The 20589-nt window shown below is 35.5% G+C and overlaps 1 protein-coding gene across 7 annotated transcripts in view; it reads left to right on the forward strand.

Annotated features, from left to right (window-relative positions):
• LOC149794170 (CUGBP Elav-like family member 4) overlaps positions 1 to 20589 on the forward strand; it is a 285013-nt gene that overhangs the window by 185604 nt on the left and 78820 nt on the right. For 5 of the 7 annotated variants that reach the window (XR_016422975.1, XM_089968270.1, XM_089968273.1 and 2 more), the window contains exon 4: positions 11800 to 11848. Coding sequence is in view for 6 of the 7 variants with exons in the window: in XM_089968270.1 (XP_089824396.1) it covers positions 11800 to 11848 (49 nt within the window). In the remaining variant the exon portion in view is untranslated. Of the gene's footprint in view, positions 1 to 5150; positions 5384 to 11799; positions 11849 to 20589 lie in introns of those variants that run through there. The other 2 variants (XM_089968274.1, XM_089968275.1) reach the window with 2 other exon arrangements.

Raw genomic sequence — 20589 nt, forward strand, 5'->3', positions numbered from 1 at the left:
GTCTTTCTGAGTGAACACGCAATTTCCGGAGACAAAAATGGTGAAATCTCTTCGCGTTTCCGGTTCTGCATAAAACATTTTATGAACTTGATGCATTGTAATTTATAGAAATCGATTGAAACCTTATGTGTTGGAACAAAATAATACACTGAAACATGTTCTAGGGATCAATGTATAAACCATGTTAGTCTATATTTGTTAAGATTTTTGTGTCCTGTTCTGTGTAAGAGATATAATTCGGATCTGTAATTATATTGTTGTTGGAGATCTGGTCACATCTGCAAGCATATTGAATCCTGATCTCAATGACCTACAATAGTAGTTTAAAAATAGCATATCATATTTAATCTAAGTAATACCAAATCAATGCTAGTCTCTAGAATGTGAACAAATTATTTGGTCTAAATTTATACCAGAAACATGTTTTAATTTCAGTGATTTGTAATGTATATTTTAGTTTTCATTTAGGAATTAACATTTTCATCATGTTCAGGGCTGCAAACAGGGTAGGAAAACTATGACAAAATTCCCGGGGCCCACAACTGTCACAGGACCCACCATCGTCACAGTTTGTAATTCACAGTTGCATACTCTAAGCTTTCATAGGGCCCACAAATCCTGTCCGCAGCCCTGTCCAGATGGTGGTTCATAGCATAATCACAGTCATTTAGGACTTATATTTTGCCCAGATGGTACATGACATAATCACATTGTTAATATAATCTCTGAAACTTCATCTCTGCATATAAGACAGTATAGTTTTCTTCTACTTGTCACGTGCTTGACTTGGCTGATGTAGTACGGGATAACTGTATATACTACATTAATATGGTAGCATCATATGGGATAATTGCTCACACTTTGAATATGAATATGGTGATGTAATATCGGATAATTGCATACTATGTGATTATAAATCTGCTGATATATGATATAACTGTACTTGACACGAATATGCTGCTGTATTAAGGAGTAATTGCTCATGCTTTTGAATGTGAATATGATGGAGTAGTATGGGATAGTTGCACATTGTATGAATATGATTCTGTTGATGTGGAATGAGATAGTTGCACAGTACAGTATATGATTTTGAATAAGCTGGTATATTCTGGGTTAATTGCATACTACATGTACATGAATGTGCAGATATAGTATGGGATAACTGCAAACTATATGAATCACAAGAAATAAAAAAATGTAATGCAGTTTGCTTAAATTGCCCAACACACCTAGGCTATCAAGTATCGACTTCTTGTTTACTAAATCTGGTTGGTACAAGCTTAAATTATGACGCCTTGTTTACTGAATCAGGTTAATACAAGCTTAACGTGTGACGCCTTGTTTACTGAATCAGGTTGGTACAAGTTTAACGTGTGACGCCTTCTTTATTATATCAGGTTGGTACAAGCTTAACGTTTGACGCCTTGTTTACTGAATCAGGTTAATACAAGTTAACGTCTGATGCCTTGTTTACTGAATCAGGTTAATACAAGCTTAACGTTTGACGCCTTGTTTACTGAATAAGGTTAATACAAGCTTACATGTCGCCTTGTTTTCTGAATCCGTTTCTGTGCAAAATTAAAGCTTGACGCCTTGTTTACTGAATCAGGTTAATACAAGCTTAACGTTTGACGCTTTGTTTACTGTATAAGGTTAATACAAGCTTACATGTTGCCTTGTTTTCTGAATCAGTTTCGGTGCAAAATTAAAGCTTGACGCCTTGTTTACTGAATCAGGTTAATACAAGCTTAACGTGTGACTAACGTGTGACGCCTTGTTTACTGAATCAATTTGGTAAAAACTTATAGTTTTGATAAAAGAATCACAGGCTTATGCAATATTTCAAAAAATGTATCAGGGAATACGCCTTCCATATGTACGTGCTATTTCACATAATATGTCAGGCGATAATTAAAATTATTTTTGGGTAATAATACAGATATACCACCGATGATGTCTAGAATACAATTTATAATTTCGTCTGGCGAAAATTAGAGAACGAAATGACATCACGATTGAAATTAGAAACAATTTTTCTTGTTTGAATTTTCAGTTATTTCTAAACATAAACTTAATATATCTTACGAAAAGGAAGAACCATGTACTCTTACCACGGCTGAAGTCGAAGTGAATTAGCACTTTTTAAAATATTTTTTTTTATAGTGTTGCTTGTGTTACTGCGGAGAAATAGAGTATATAACATGATTTAATGTTATGCATATAGTATGCGCAAAGTATACAAAGCAGCCTGTTTATCTGCACACCATCTGATTGAATATCAATCAGCCTGTTTATATGCACACATGATTTTGAACACAAAGCAGCCTGTTTATATGCACACATGATTTTGAACACCAAGTAGCCTGTTTATATGCACACCATCGTATTGAATACTAAGCAGTCTGTTTATCTGCACACCATTTGATTGAATATCAATCAGCCTGTTTATATGCACACATGATTTTGAACACCAAGTAGCCTGTTTATACGCACACCATCGTATTGAATACCAAGCAGTATGTTTATCTGCACACCATTTGACTGAATGCCAAGCAGCCTGTTTCTTGCATGCTCACGATCCTATTGTCTACCAAGCATCATGTTTCTTACATGCACACCATCTGACTGAATACATAACAGCCTATTTTGTTATATATGCACACGATTTGATTGTATACCAAGCGGCCCATTTCTCTGCACACCATCAGATTAATTACCAAGCAGCCTGTTTATCTGCACACCATGTTGTTGAACACCAGTCTGTTTATCTGCACACCATCTGACTGAATAACAAACAGCTTGTTGCTTATGTGCACACCATCGTATTAAATACCAATCAGCATGTTTCTTACATGCACACCATTTTATTGTATAACAAGTAGCCTGTTTATCTGCACACCATCATATTAATTATCAAGCAGTCTGTTAATCTGCACACCATTATATTGAACATCAAGCAACCTGTTGTTTATATGCAAACCATCTTATTGAATACAAAGCAGCCTGTTTATCTGCACACCATCTGACGGAGCATTAAGCAGCCTGTTTATATGCATGCCATATTATTGAATACCCAGCAGCTTGTTTAGCTGCACACTGATGACCGTACCGTTCATACCGCCTGCCGCGGCCTTTAGTATTGTTCTTATTCTTATTATTATTATTATCGCTCAGCACATATTTGGAAATGAAACCGAAGATAAAAGGTCTCGATATACATACCCGACTGTTAATATACATAATGTTCATATTAAATTGTACATTCTGCTTTGAAATTAAAATGTCAGAGAAATGAATGCATCAATCCTTGCGAACTTTTCTTATAATGATGATAAAAATGTGCGAGCTATATGGAAAAGTGGAAATATCATATGCATGCAGTTCATGCATTTAAGACAAAATGTCACGTTGTGTACCAATTTCATAATAAACAAACAAGCAACGAAGTAAACAATCACAAACCGTTTCACTTCAGAAAATGAATATAACAAAGCAGTATGTGCGTTAGTATAAGACGTCATGCAGATTTGATTTTGTTTTTGTCAATTTTATTGCCTAGAAATTACCATTCAATGACACGATTGTACTATTTTCGCGTGAATCAATAGCTTCCTACATTTTTAATTGTCTTTTACAAATGTTTTTTATATCGGTTTTATCTTTCAGTGTTTTGAGAATACTTTCTTTCTTATGGTACATAATGTATAATGCCTGATAGCGAAGGTCTGGCGTTGTTATGTAAAGATGGCTTCCTTTTCAAGAGTGCCAAGAGTGTCCCAAGCAAAGGATCTGGACTGAGCTCACTGAGTGTCCTTGTCATCCGTAACCAATTCAGTTCTAACACAGACTGGAAACTAGATCCATTTTGTTCTCTAATGATCTTTTAGCAATGTAATGATGAGTTTCGCTATGGATTACCTCTGGCTACAAACACCGTTTGGCAATTCTAGTATTTAATAACAGCGATTCCTGTGAATATATATTGATTACTGCTTCATGTAAGTTAGACAAATATAGCATATCCTGCATGAGTCACACACACACACACACACACACACACACACAGACACAAAATCCCCCATATGAATAGATGACGCATTGTGAGTGACGACAATATGCAAAACGTCTAATATCTGTGAAATTAGTTATGATTTTATAGTTCGAAGACTGTGTATTACCCAACATGCCCTTTCTTTGAGGTAGTTCTCTACCTCTTTCGATCGTTGGTTATTTCCTGTTGTAATGTTCCTGTGTTATGAGGTTTGGTGTTGAAATGAGAGAAATTACTTTTGTTTATACCATTGATATGTACTTGATTATATAGAACATATCTTGAGTCATGACTTAAATTTAAGATTTTTGTTGATGAAGCTGATTTTCGTTGAGTCTTCAGAATCATGACCCTCATAACAGGTTATGTTGTAACATCAAAAGACACGAAGCGACATGAAATATACAGTATATGTGATAATGAAATATATATCCAAGAGCACATATTGTAAGAAGGAAGCATATTCAAACATATATGTAAGAGTATATATTGAAAGAAGATGAACTCATTTGCTGGGAAATAACAAGTATTCTCGACTATATTCTTAGAAGCATCAACCAGTTTAAATAGCACGGTATTTTAGAAAATCAGCGAGCAGTCGAAATTATTTGGATCATTATGCTACATTATCATTGACACGACTCGTCAATAACGCATGTACAATATTATATATTATTCATTTATAGTCTGCACATTGATCCGGCAATTTTTCTCTGTCATCATGTCCCACGCATTCTTTGTGCCACTTTGACCTCAGTAAACCATAGCAGACGACACCACCAAAGACAAATATCGACCTTCCGTTTCGATCGCCATTCCAGGAATTACATTGACATGGACAGTAAGAGGCGTGTCGGTTCCTAGACATTGTCGGCCGAGTTATTTAGTAGCATAATAACCTGTAATATCTTAATGCATTATAATGTTTGCTTAGTGAGTGATTTCCACCCATCCTTTGTAAAGAAACATTGAGGGCTATTAACGACATATTCTATGCGTAACCGATAATCAATATGACCGTATGAATTTACTAATTTGCATAAAATGCCCCTTGTGTCAATTGAAAAGAATATACAATATATATGTGCTCCAAAATGCACAAGACTATCCTTTGTGCATGAGACAAGGGATGGATAGAAACAATCGGAAGCTGGGAATTTCTTTACTTGTTGACTGCTGTAGGACATACTGCCATCAGCTGTGAATGGTGTCCTAAAGTCTAAAGCGCGCATTATACGCTGGATGCGGAAGACTCGATACATAAAATATGTTGTTGAAAGCAACATTGATTCCATCCTTACTTGGTTACCAAGGGATGCAGGTAATATACAGGTAGTATAATTCTGTAATGAAAACTTGGATCTTATTATTTTAAAAGATAAGTCTTTACAGGTTCCCGACATTTTAGGGAGTTTCTGATGTTTGTAAAAAATGAGCATTGTTGTTCGCATCTTTCAACCTTCATTGAAATTATCAGTTTACAAGGTAGATGACGCATCTAATTTTGATCAGCTTGCTATTGGCAAATACATTGATGCAGTTACAAATGCAATTACTGTCGCATTCCAGTTGTATTCATCGCTGAATTTTATTGCGCGAGAAAGCTTAAAAATCGATATTTTCTCTTCGTCTTTTTTAAACTGTTAATGCTACATCTTTTCTGTTTTATACATGATGCTATTTTATAGGTTTCCTTTAGCATTTCACTTCAGGACAAAGGGTTGTTTTCCCAGCATCCTCCGCTTGGCTACTAATATTCGATATGGGATGTGATGTGCTGATATTTCGATCATACAGGATATGATACAATGATATTTCTTTCTTTGGAAATGTTGTGATACTTCTTAATATTATGAGCTGACATATCGAATGCACTATCTGACATATCGAATGCACTATCTGACATATCAAATGCACTATCTGACATATCGAATGCACTATCTGACATATCAAATGCACTATCTGACATATCAAATGCACTATCTGACATATCAAATGCACTATCTGACATATCGAATGCACTATCTGACATATCAAATGCACTATCTGACATATCGAATGCACTATCTGACATATCGAATGCACTATCTGACAACAGTAAGATGATAAACAATAGTAATTTAGTGTTGCGTTTTTTTTACAGGCACTTTGTGCCTTTCTAGCCTGCGAAGAACCTTATTTTCGGTTCTGACACCAGTTTAGCGAATGTATTTTTCGTTGGTAATTTTCAACTAGCAAAGTGCTCCTTTTATACCAAAAATCTGTCAGACTTGTAAAGATCAGACTGAATGCTGTTGAAACTACGGTCAGTTATCATGATATGTGGTATACATTTTCTAAAAGAGCATTTGAAATGTAAATAGCACTTTCTCTATGGTTTCTTTTAAAAACAAATAAATAAAGAGAAATCGATTTTTTAAAATAAAATATACAAACAACCCCACCTCTAATGTATTAGGTAAAAACTGCAGTTGACTTCGTACCAACAGGAGACAAAAACAACCAATGATTGGATTGATTGGTTTCGTACCCGAGTTTGCGGCAAATTCACAAACAATACACATAATAAGTAGTCTAAAACATTCGTGATTAGTGGGATCAAAAAACTCGAAAATTCGCTCTAGATCAGAAATGTTACTGCTTTGTTGTGTGATGGCGGCGCTACTTCGCCATGCTAATGCCAGTTGTCCTTTAACTTTTCTTCGCTGAATAGGACAACGTATATTTAAAATGGACTTGTATAGGAAAAATGATCTGCAACATTTGCCCAGTAGAAACATTATCAGATAATCAAATAATTTGGACACAGCTATCTCAGTTTGCATTCCTCAACTTCTTCTAATAGAATTAATAATTTAATCTAAAGCTCTCATATCGCACTTTTATCAATAAAGATAGGAAAGCATGTCTGAAAGAAATTTGCTTAAGACAATTCTTTTGTTCTCTTACAAAGGTCGTGTGAATAAGCTTGCTCACTAATACATAATTTAAATGTAGCGGTGTTATGTTTTGCTGTGTCATAATAAAAGTTACTTACACCGAATAAATCCATGTCATTAATACAAAGATAGCTGTTGTTGTGCCATTGTTTGTTGTTACAAAATTTATTTCATTGTTCCAGCAACAAAAAATACAAACGAGATGACTTCAAAATAAATGATATGTAAGTATTAACGTACGTGTAGTGTTAACTGATAAATAAGTATACGAAACGAAATTGCAGCGTTTGATTGACGGGAACACGGGTTTAGAGTTGATATAACTACCATTGTCAAATTAAATGATGAATTTCTCATGCTAATTTAATATACATAAGTAACTGTCAGGTTTTGTCACAAATATCTAATATTTTTTTTCTTGTCATTTGACTGTGTGATGCCTTTGCCTAACTAGATTCAGAGCTATGGTTTCAAAAAATCAAACATGTTGTTTGTATAATTGATACAATAGTGTGTAATGGCTCTTGCTACGCACTGGCATACCTCTTAGGGGCCAATGGGGGCGAATCGCCCGGGAGGCATATCTGTATGGGCGGCAAATAAAGGGAAAAAAAGTAAAAAAGGTAAGAGGAAAAAGAGAAATGAAAAGAAAAAGAAAGATAAATAGGGGTATAAAGGAGGATACTATTTTGAGAAGGGTTTAGCTACATAAAATAAACGGTAGAGGGCGGCATATTGGACCTCCGCCCCGGACTGCGTTTTAGCTCCGTACGCCCGGACTGCGTTTTAGCTCCGTACGCCACTGTTGCTGCGTTTTGGCACCGAATACGTCTATGTAAAAAAGCTATCACATATCATCCTTTCTCACAGTCTAAACGTAATCATATTTAAGATGAGAACACTAGTTAATTCCATCAAGATCTTGACCTGCTTTTAGTTTGTTGGCATGAGGTAAAATATGCACATACATTATTCTTTATGATCTCTAATCACGTCAAAATGTCCCAATGTTTTACAAATTCGATTTTATTTATTTATGTTTTTGATCATTGGATATATTGGGGGTGGGGATGGGTGGGATTTCCTACGTGTTGGTTTTGCGTTATTGCCAACAAGATAAATCTCTGGTACAAAATGTCATACAATTTTATATACGAATACAATATCCACCATCGCCTAATCACCTGCACGGGACCACTGTTTTTTTAGTTTCATAATCTGTCTCATAACATAAGAACTGGGCTCTAGACTTTAGAGAATCAGTTTATAGTGGGAGTGATTCGTTTGCAAATGGCTTCTATTTCTTAATGAAGACCAATATGAGAGACCCATATAACTGGCGGTATTTGAAACATATTTCCGACTGTTGTAGACGACTCTTATGGATTGACTATTTCTCCCATATTTACTGGTTCAATTAAAAATCTGAAAGTGCTTTAAATTTGCTCGTAATCTTCTATTGATTTCAAGCCAGTTACAACCAAATCTCCTTTTCTTCCGTAAGCTGCTTTTACATTTACATTTGCCCTCTGACTCATGCATGTGCTTCGACCAAATACAACAAATCAGTAACAGCGTTAAGTCCATGATTTTCAATGTTGCAACCGCATGTAAGTACTTCTGTTGATTGGTAAAATTGCACTGGCATAATACACAAGTGACAATGAAAACCCAGTGCCTTATTGTCAGGAAAAGAGTACCATCAACAATTCGATTGATCATTAGGTTTAAGGCTACACTTTGGATATATTTGAATACATGTTTCATTAGTTTTCATGGTGTATGATACACACATTACTGGATTTGTCACGAACCAGTAACACTAGCTTAATAAATAACATATTGATTGCCTGTGATGCAGTTGGCAAATTAATTTAGTTTCAAACCATTAGGGTTGGTTCATTTGATATTTTGAATAGTTTATGTCTTACAAAATACACCAAATCTTGGGCAATTTTGTTTTCTACCTCATTAGTTTATGTTCTCGATAAGACTATTATTAACGTTTAAATATTCTAAAGTGAGAGCAGGAGAACGTTGTTCTCAGTTGCATTTAAGGCGAACCGTACGGCACAAGCATATTATTTTTAATTAAATTGCATTAAATAACAATAAAACTCTGAAATTATGATACATTTCAATGCTTTATGTAAATGAATTGGTTTTTCTATATCCACCAGTACCGTTAAGGATTTCGGATAACTTCCATTGTATGCTTAAAATTACACCGAAGTTTTGAAATAAATATTATACAAATAAATAAGATAAATTAGGATGAACAACATTTTAAATTAATACATTTCTGTAAAATATTTGTATAGTTATGATCATTTGAAGAGATGATGGGAGATAACTCATCACAAAGTTTATTACCTTTTCCCGAATCTGATGACAGCACAAAGGAGACACACACACACACACACACACACACACACACACACAAAATTAATTTTGTTTTACAGTGCCCCTTTCATTTTCTCAGTTTGGTTTATAATTATGTGTAAATTACAGATAAAAGAACTTGCAAATGTGAAGGAATCATACATTGTTTATATTACTGATATGATGAAAATTTAAAATTTAGTTTTTCAAACAAAATGAATTTGAGATTTCTGGAGGAATTAAACCAAACATGTCATTTTGCATTAGAATCTTAGTTTGCAGGATAATTTAAAATTGTTTAGTGACATATGAATAAAGTCCTTTAAATATAATGTTGAGATTGAAAGAAATTTAAATCATTTAACTTTCAGTGTTACTCAATTTGTCTAAAATTAACGTTAATTTGTATAATAAGAGATAATTACTTTTTGTTTTACAAATATGTTATCTCTTCTATGATAACATCATAACTTATTAATACTAATCAGATGGACTGAATTTATCTCCCCTGACATTTTTTAACTTAACTATTTCAAGAGGTTCTTGACAGGTTTTCATGGGTTTTCACTCCCGTTTATATTAAGGTGAATTCTTCGTGACTTTTTATATCTATTTCTAAACTTATGTGTTTTTTTTTTTACACAGAAAATGTAACACTAGTCGATATGACAACGTACCGTTTTTACCATTGTGAAATGGAAACATTTTAAATATGTTGCTATAGTTACCAATCGATGTGTGATTATTCTACATTTTAAAGCAAAGATCTTGATGTTATATTTAGACAAATCCATCACAAAATGAAAAGCAAACGCTGCAGCTAACTTTGCGATTTAACACAGAAACAATATACTGGCATTACATGGAATTAAACTCTTACATCGGAGCGGCAGTTTTAGCCAAAGGCATTTACGTCATTTGCAGCCAAAGTGTTATTTGCTAAATGAAGTCGAAGGACCCGTAAGTCCGTTACTTGTATGGTACTCAATTATTCCCAATGTGTCCAGTATAATTTAAATTCTTTTCCATGACATGGTCTAACTTGGTGCAGAGAAAATTCTTTCACTAATGGCAAATGTATAAAATTGTCAACGATTTTTAAAATTATTGCAAATTGTATGTCAGGAACGGGGATGAAGTTGATGTACGCTCAGTTGGTATGAATTTTATACGTATTTCGTTTGGTCAGTTCGGTATTCAGCAGATGACAAACGAGTCTAATAAAAGTCGATACCTGGGATTACTGTACGCTCTAATAAAAGGAATTGTATACATATTCTATCGGTCAATGTGGCATTCAGTAGGTGATAAACCAGTCTAATGAAAGTCGATACCTGGGATTACTGTAGCTATTCTCAAGTGTGAAATGAGGTATTTGAAGTTTGTCATGGAATCTCAAAGATATTGCAACCAACCTGCTTTTAATTAAAACCAAGTGCATTTCTTCTCGATGTTTTTATAAACGTAACGAGGATGTTCTGTACAGGAATCTTGATTCATTTTAACAGCAAACGGAATGAGGTGTTTTAAAACTTGGTTTCGTTTTTTTTGAATACTTAAATAATTATTTTGCTTTTATTAAAAGGCACATTTACCTACATTGATGTAGCCTGTGATGCGCTTCCAATTCTATTGCCCCCCCCCCCCCGCCCTTTGCATAATTGTATAGTAAATACTGTCAAATTAATTAACATTGTTTAATTATTATAAGACTGGCGTTCTTGTGTATAACTAAATGCTTTTAATGAGGGGCAAGTCAAAAATTTGGCTGGGGGAATAAGGTTAAATTGAGGGAGGATGGCTGAGTCAGTCAGAGAGAGGGTGTAGAGAAGAAGAAACAAAATCAGGTTCCTTGGGAATATTCCTTATTATCTTCATCGTCCATCGTTTCTCCTTTTGCTATGGTGGGCCATGGTGGCTCAGTTGGTTAGCCTGCCGGATTCATAATCAATAAGATGATGGTTCAATTCTTGCTCAGGCAAAGGTCTACTTTCATATTTTGCTATGCATTGCACGTTAGTCCAGTTATATCGAACGATGTACTGTTTCGTATATAACTATTCTTTGAATAATCAAGAAATCAATACATTCTTTCAAAACGTGTACCTTTATTACAGCTCTTGGAAGTTTTGAAACATATCAGTGCAATAGCAGGGATATTTGGGCCACTATGGAGTTCGCTCTGCAAAGCTTACCTTTGGACCCCTGCCTAATATATAATGTAAAAAATATAATTCGTGGGGCCCTAAGCTTTACATACATTTGCTATACGGTAGCTACGCCCCTGGTTTAAATATAAAGAAAGGATATTTATTTAAGTGACCAACACTTACTAAGGTATTGAGGCGGCTTTTACACGGAAAACGCGAAATGTACCGTGTTACTCTTTAAATTATTAATAGACTGGTTTGTCTCTTTGTTTTGCAGATGAACCGCCCAATACAGGTGAAACCGGCCGACAGTGAAAGTAGAGCTGGTAAGTTCCATAACAGATACGGAATTGGATTTCGGAAACACAGGCAGTGAGTTGTGTTAGTCAAAATCTGTAGGTTTAGATCCCATACATGACATGGACAAACTGGTAGTTCAGTCAAATGAGGTTACTGTAAATAGAGATGTATTGTATTACGCATTGGTGGAGGAAATCGATCTGAAGTTGATGGGTCATACTAGTATATTACACTGTGTATTCATATATTGCTTTGTTCACAATATTTGGGTCCAGTGGCGGGGTTGGTTGGGGGCATTCTTCCCAGCACTTAGCAAAGGGGGTGCCGTCTGGATTGTTGTTTTTTTCTTCTTCTTTTTTTCTTTTTTTTTATTTGTTTTTTGCAGCGGAAAATTTCAGAGAATTTGATCGTCACTTTAGTGTAACGGAGGCATTTCTTTACAAAACTTACACAGGTGGATGCTGGCTTAAAAACTGTTCTCTGTAGCAAAGTAGGGGCGTTGCTAAAGAACACGATTTTCAGACCCTCGCACTGTCACTGTGTGGGGCATTTAAACTCCCTCAATAAATGTCATCCTCAGATTAAAAATTGCTCATAAACTATGCTTACGTTTTGTTTCGAGTCAACGGAAAGGAAACGTCTGATATGGCATGGGGATGCTTTTCAAGGTCTTCACGACAGAATTTATTCCTATGGTATATAAAACCAGATCTCTGCCTAGGTTTCAAACCAAACACGAATGAAGGTTTGTAATTTTAATGTAACCAATTTAAGCTTACTGCGTGTAGTTCTGTTTTTGTTGTACAAAAGGAGATGAATTCATTGCACATTGGAATTTATAAAATTCGGTCTGGTGCATCTAAGAATAACCATGTGCGGACGTGACTGAAAGCACATAAATAGGGCCATCCATTTTTGAGATACGTTTTTAACATCACAGTACTGATCCCGAAAATCAGACATGTAAGACTACATAGGCCTGTAATAAAGATACGTCAAAACTGACAATATAAAGAAACAGACCCAAATTAATTTCCTTGTGCTTTATATATTGTATTCATAAATTGGAATGTCTCCAACTGTTTTGTTAGTGTATCCTTACTTTTGTTGAAAAATGGAAATAGTTGACTAAAGCGTAGGGGTCCTATTTGATTATACTGTCTTCATATAATGAAAGAAAACCAAGGAAAAATAACCACAAAAAAAACAAACAAACATGACCGTCGATAGGGTTTATGAATTAAAATTGTCAGGAGTCTAGATCTTTCTGATGTACTGAATTTAATTTAGGACAGAATAGACAGAATTGAAATATGGAAAGTCTAGGCAAAGAGCTAGACAAAATCAAAATGATGGAAATCTAACACAATACAATAAATACAGATGCGTGATTTCTTTTCCGAACAAGACTTAACGTTTTCAAAGACTGTGTGTTATTTAGAGTCGGATTGAAGGCAGACTTAATCTAGAGCTGTTTGGTTCATTCATACTCGTGATAGTAAAGATTACTTATGTGTGCATCAAATTACTGTTTTGACAATGAGAAGTATATAAAGTTGATGCTTTATTAACTATGTTTTTGGTGTTAGCCAAGGTCCAGTTGGCTACACTTCTGTACGGTTATATGCTCTGAGTCAGTCAGTCCCTTGGTTGAGACTTTTCATTGATATGAACTGAGTCAATCAGTCCCTTGGATGACACTTTTCTACTCAAGGAAGAACCAGAGAAAACCTTGGTAAGATCACAGACACATTGGAAGCTACTGGCCGTTTTCCCACATGCCCACATTGGCCGAGCCCGAGACTCGAACCCACACAGATAGAGGTGAGATAGTCCATTACTAGAGAAGATGATTATCAGTTACTTTTCTGTTGACTGACATATTACGGAGTCGAAATTATAGGTTTGGACATGGATACATTTTGACTTCACAATGGGGCAGTGCAAATCGGAACACGCTATTGCATATACATGTAGCTTGTTTGCCAAATAACTTCATGAGCACATTATTCTCTGGGGCCCCGAGTGGGGGCCGAGTGGTCTAAAGCGCTCCCCGTTACGGATCACTGCCATCTCACTTCTGTCTGCGTGGGTTCAAGTCTCGGATTCGGCTAATGTGGGTATGTCAGGAAGCTTGCCAGTAGCTTCTCGTGGGTCGGTGGTTCTTTCTGGGGTTTTCCCGGGTTCTTCCTCCACCATTAATACTGGCCGCCAAGTATAGCCTATCGTGTGCTGAAAAATGGCGGTAAACCATACAACAACAACATTATTATCCATTCTTTGACAACATCCCATGTTTCTTACTTTTGAAACATTAATTCTCTGGTGAATTTTCTTTACTGGACCTCTTCAGATAATTCCAGGTTTATTTATGCTTATGAGATGGTTCTACTTGGCAAATCCTAGTTTGGTGTGTGGCAGAGTTCTCCGTCATTTTCCAGCAATTTCCTTCTTTTATGAATTATACTACATTGAAGCATTTCCGAAAAAAAGTGCGGAAATTTCGTACTTTTTTCCCATTAGGCAAAGCGCCGATATGATGATGTGAATTCATTAGGTCGAGCTGACAGTGAATACATAAGATCGAGCTGACTGTAAATACATTACATCGATTTGACTTCGAATACATTACGTCGAGCTGAATGTGAATATATTGCATCGCGCTGAATGTGAATATATTGCACTGAGCTGTGAATATATTGCCTCGAGCTGACTGTGAATATATTGCACTGAGCTGACTGTGAATACATTACATCGATTTGACTTTGAATACATTACGTCGAGCTGAATGCGAATATATTGCCTCGAGCTGAATGTGAATATATTGCCTCGTGCTGAATGTGAATATATTGCATCGCGCTGAATGTAAATATATTGCCTCGAGCTGAATGTGAATATACTGCATCGCGCTGAATGTGAATATATTGCCTCGAGCTGAATGTGAATACATTACATCGATTTGACTTTGAATACATTACGTCGAGCTGAATGTGAATATATTGCCTCGAGCTGAATGTGAATATATTGCATCGCGCTGAATGTGAATATATTTCATTGAGCTGACTGTGTATACTTTTTTACATCGAGCTAACTGTGAACAATTTACATCGAGCTGACTGTGAATTCATTAGATTGAGCTGAATGTAAATACATTGTATTGGGCTGAAAGTTAATGTTTTACATCAAGCTGATTGACTACTTTTTAAAGTAAGCTGACTGAATACACTGCATGGAGTCGACTTTGAATATATTACATCGAACTGAAAGTGAATACATTACATCGATTTGACTGAATAATTTACATCGAGCTGACTGTGCGTAATTTATATCGAGCTCAATGTAAATAACTTACATCGAGTTGATTGTGATTACATTACATCTAGCGGACGGTGAATACATCATTACCACTATATGGTTCTAAATTAATTAAAAGCAAAGAGCGAAAACCAACAGGTTTTGTAAAATTCAACAAATAATTTATTTCCCTAGAGTGCAAAGTGAAAACTTAATAATAATTGCGAATTAGTTTCCAAAAATCATAGCATATCTTAAACAGGTCCTAATGAATTGAGTTTTGAATACACTTTAATCGTATTCTAAATTATCTCCCGCGTTGAAAGTGTTGATGTGCCCGTAGTGGCCGGTAATTTCTAATGTCCTAATGTATCAATGACCTGAACTGTAATATTGTGCCAACAATATTTTGTTGAATCACAGTAATATAATCCAAGGTTTCCTTTCTTGAATTCGCTATAATTCCCTGTTAATGTCCCTTTCCAATTGAGCACTTTGTATTTTCAGCCAAGCCCATACACTGAACACAGCAATGCTTCAAGATCGTATAGCAAGAACAAATAATTTCTAAACAAGATTATATAACAAACTAAGACCCAAAAGAAGAGCCAGGATGTAGGACAAACGTTCATTTCCAAAACAACCCAATCTATAGTTAGACAAGTTCGGTTACTAAAATTATAAAATAGAATGTGGTAAACATCAGGTAGACCCGGCATTGCATGGGGAATTTTCAACGTTCTGGACTTAGATTGAGATCAACGTGTTGTTTACGAACACCAAACTCAATGATTCTGGTAGGTAGAAAATTAACTTGATTGTGGGCAATGTAAACTATAAAATACGATTTTACTAAACCCACAGTATATAATGAATAAAAACTAACAAACAATGCAGATTAAATATACATAACATTAGATCGAGCAGACTGTGAATACTTTACATGGAGCTGACTGCGAATACATTACATAAAACTGACTGTAAATACACTGCATCGAACTAACTGTGAATACGTTGCATCGAGCTTCATATGAATGCTTTACGTTGATCCGACTGTGGATACTTTACATTGACTGTGAATACATCACATTGAGGAGACCGTAAATACATTACATCAACATGACAGTGAATACATTCCATCGAGCTGAATATAAATACTGTACATCGAGCTGACTGTGAATAGGTTACATTGATATGACTAAATACAATACATCGAACTGAATATGAATACTTTACATCGAGCTGACTGTGAACATTTTACATAGATATGACTAAATACAATACATCGAGCTGAATATAAATACTTTACATCGAGCTGACTGTGAATATGTTACATATATATGACTGAATACAATACATCGAGCTGAATATGAATACTTTACATCGAGCTGAATGTGAATAGGTTACATTGATATGACTGAATACAATACATCGAGCTGAATATGAATACTGTACATCGAGCTGACTGTGAATATGTTACATTGATATGACTGAATACAATACATCGAACTGAATATGAATACTGTACATCGAGCTGACTGTGAATGTTATACTTTACATCGAGCTGACTGTGAATATGTTACATAGATATGACTAAATACAATACATCGAGCTGATAATGAATACTTTACATCGAGCTGCCTGTGAATATGTTGCATAGATATGACTAAATACACTACATCGAGCTGAATAGAAATACTTTACATCGAGCTGCCTGTGAATATGTTACATAGATATGACTGAATACAATACATCGAGCTGAATATGAATACTGTACATCGAGCTGACTATGAATAGGTTACATTGATATCACTGAATACAATACATCGAACTGAATATGAATACTGTACATCGAGCTGACTATGAATAGGTTACATAGATATGACTGAATACAATACATCGAGCTGAATATGAATACTTTACATCGAACTGACTGTGAATATGTTACATTGATATCACTGAATACAATACATCGAGCTGAATATGAATACTGTACATCGAGCTGACTGTGAATATGTTACATAGATATGACTGAATACAATACATCGAGCTGAATATGAATACTTTACATCGAACTGACTGTGAATATGTTACACTGATATCACTGAATACAATACATCGAGCTGAATATGAATACTGTACATCGAGCTGACTGTGAATATGTTAAATTGATATGACTACAATACATCGAGCTGAATATGAATACTGTACATCGAGTTGACTGTGAATAGGTTACATTGATATGACTGAATACAATACATCGAGCTGAATATGAATACTGTACATCGAGCTGACTGTGAATAGGTTACATTGATATGACTGAATACAATACATCGAACTGAATATGAATACTGTACATCGAGCTGACTGTGAATAGGTTACATTGATATGACTGAATACAATACATCGAACTGAATATGAATACTGTACATCGAGCTGACTGTGAATGTTATACTTTACATCGAGCTGACTGTGAATATGTTACATAGATATGACTAAATACAATACATCGAGCTGAATATGAATACTGTACATCGAGCTGACTGTGAATAGATTACATAGATATGACTGAATACAATACATCGAGCTGAATATGAATACTTTACATCGAACTGACTGTGAATATGTTACATTGATATGACTGAATACAATACATCGAGCTGAATATGAATACTTTACATCGAGCTGACTGTGAATATGTTAAATTGATATGACTACAATACATCGAGCTGAATATGAATACTGTACATCGAGCTGACTGTGAATAGGTTACATTGATATAACTGAATACAATACATCGAGCTGAATATGAATACTGTACATCGAGCTGAATGTGAATGTTATACTTTACATCGAGCTAACTGTGAATATGTTACATAGATATGACTAAATATAATACATCGAGTTGAATATAAATACTTTACATCGAGCTGACTGTGAATATGTTACATTGATATGACTGAATACAATACATCGAGCTGAATATGAATACTTTACATCGATCTGACTGTGAATATGTTACGTTACATCGATATGTCTGTGAATACAATACATTGAGCTGAATATGAATACTTTTACATCAAGCTGAGCGTGAATACATTACATCGTTTTGACGGAATACATTACATTGGGGTGAATCTGAATGGATTAACATTGGGCTGAATGTGAATACACTACATTGGGCTGAAGGTGAATGCATTGCATTGGGCTGAATCTGAATGGATTAACATTGGACTGAATGTGAATGCATTGCATTGGGCTGAATGGGAATGCATTACATTGGGATGACGGTGAACAATTTAGATCGAGCTGATTGAATGTATTAGATCAAGCTGACTGTGAATACATTGCATCGATATGATTATAAATACTCTGCATTGAGCTGGGTAGTTTTACATTAAGCTGTCTATGATTGCAATACATTAAGCTGCCTATGAATACATTACATTTTGCTGCCTATGAATACAGTACATTGGGCTGACTATGAATACATTACACTGGGTGACTATGAATACATTACATTGGGTGACTATGAATACATTGGGCTGACTATGAATGCATTACACTGGGCTGCCTATGAATAAATTACATTGGGCTGACTATGAATACATTACACTGGGTGGCTATGAATACATTACACTAGGCTGCCTATGAATACATTACATTGGGATGCCTATGAATACATTACATTGGGTGACTATGAATACATTAAATTGGGTGACTATGAATACATTAAATTGGGCTGACTATGAATACATTACACTGGGTGGCTATGAATACATTACACTAGGCTGCCTATGAATACATTACATTGGGATGCCTATGAATACATTACACTGGGTGACTATGAATACATTACATTGGGTGACTATGAATACATTAAACTGGGCTGACTATGAATACATTACACTGGGCTGACTATGAATACAGTACATTGGGCTGACTATGAATACAATACACTGGGTGACTATGAATACATTGCATTGGGCTGCCTATGAATACATTACACTGGGTGAGTATGAATACATTACACTGGGTGACTATGAATACATTACACTGGGCTGACTATGAATACATTACACTGGGCTGCCTATGAATACATTACATTGGGCTGACTATGAATGCATTACACTGGGTGACTATGAATACATTGCATTGGGATGCCTATGAATACATTACATTGGGTGACTATGAATACATTAAATTGGGCTGACTATGAATACATTACACTGGGCTGCCTATGAATACAGTACATTGGGCTGACTATGAATACATTACACTGGGCTGCCTATGAATACAGTACATTGGGTGACTATGAATACATTACACTGGGTGACTATGAATACATTACACTGGGTGACTATGAATACATTACACTGGGCTGCCTATGAATACATTACATTGGGCTGACTATGAATACATTACACTGGGTGACTATGAATACATTGCATTGGGCTGACTATGAAAACATTACATTGGGCTGACTATGAATACATTACACTGGGTGGCTATGAATACATTACACTAGGCTGCCTATGAATACATTACATTGGGTGACTATGAATACATTAAATTGGGCTGACTATGAATACATTACACTGGGCTGCCTATGAATACAGTACCATGGGCTGACTATGAATACATTACACTGGGCTGACTATGAATACATTACACTGGGCTGCCTATGAATACATTACATTGGGCTGACTATGAATGCATTACACTGGGTGACTATGAATACATTGCATTGGGATGCCTATGAATACATTACATTGGGTGACTATGAATACATTAAATTGGGCTGACTATGAATACATTACACTGGGCTGCCTATGAATGCAGTACATTGGGCTGACTATGAATACATTACACTGGGCTGCCTATGAATACAGTACATTGGGTGACTATGAATACATTACACTGGGTGACTATGAATACATTACACTGGGTGACTATGAATACATTACACTGGGCTGCCTATGAATACATTACATTGGGCTGACTATGAATACATTACACTGGGTGACTATGAATACATTGCATTGGGCTGACTATGAAAACATTACATTGGGCTGACTATGAATACATTACACTGGGTGGCTATGAATACATTACACTAGGCTGCCTATGAATACATTACATTGGGTGACTATGAATACATTAAATTGGGCTGACTATGAATACATTACACTGGGCTGCCTATGAATACAGTACCATGGGCTGACTATGAATACGTTACACTGGGTGACTATGAATACACTGCATTGGGCTGCCTATGAATACATTACACTGGGTGACTATGAATACATTGCATTGGGCTGACTATGAATACATTACACTGGGCTGCCTATGAATACATTACCTTGGGCTGACTATGAATGCATTACACTGAGTGACTATGTTACTTGTTTGGACTCGAATAAACAGTAACACAAGAAAGAGTGAAAACAACGAGCTTTGAAAAATGTAACAA

This window comes from Sinohyriopsis cumingii, chromosome 8 (assembly GCF_028554795.1).
Source record: "Sinohyriopsis cumingii isolate HCF-2022 chromosome 8, ASM2855479v2, whole genome shotgun sequence".
Lineage (NCBI taxonomy): Eukaryota > Metazoa > Mollusca > Bivalvia > Unionida > Unionidae > Sinohyriopsis > Sinohyriopsis cumingii.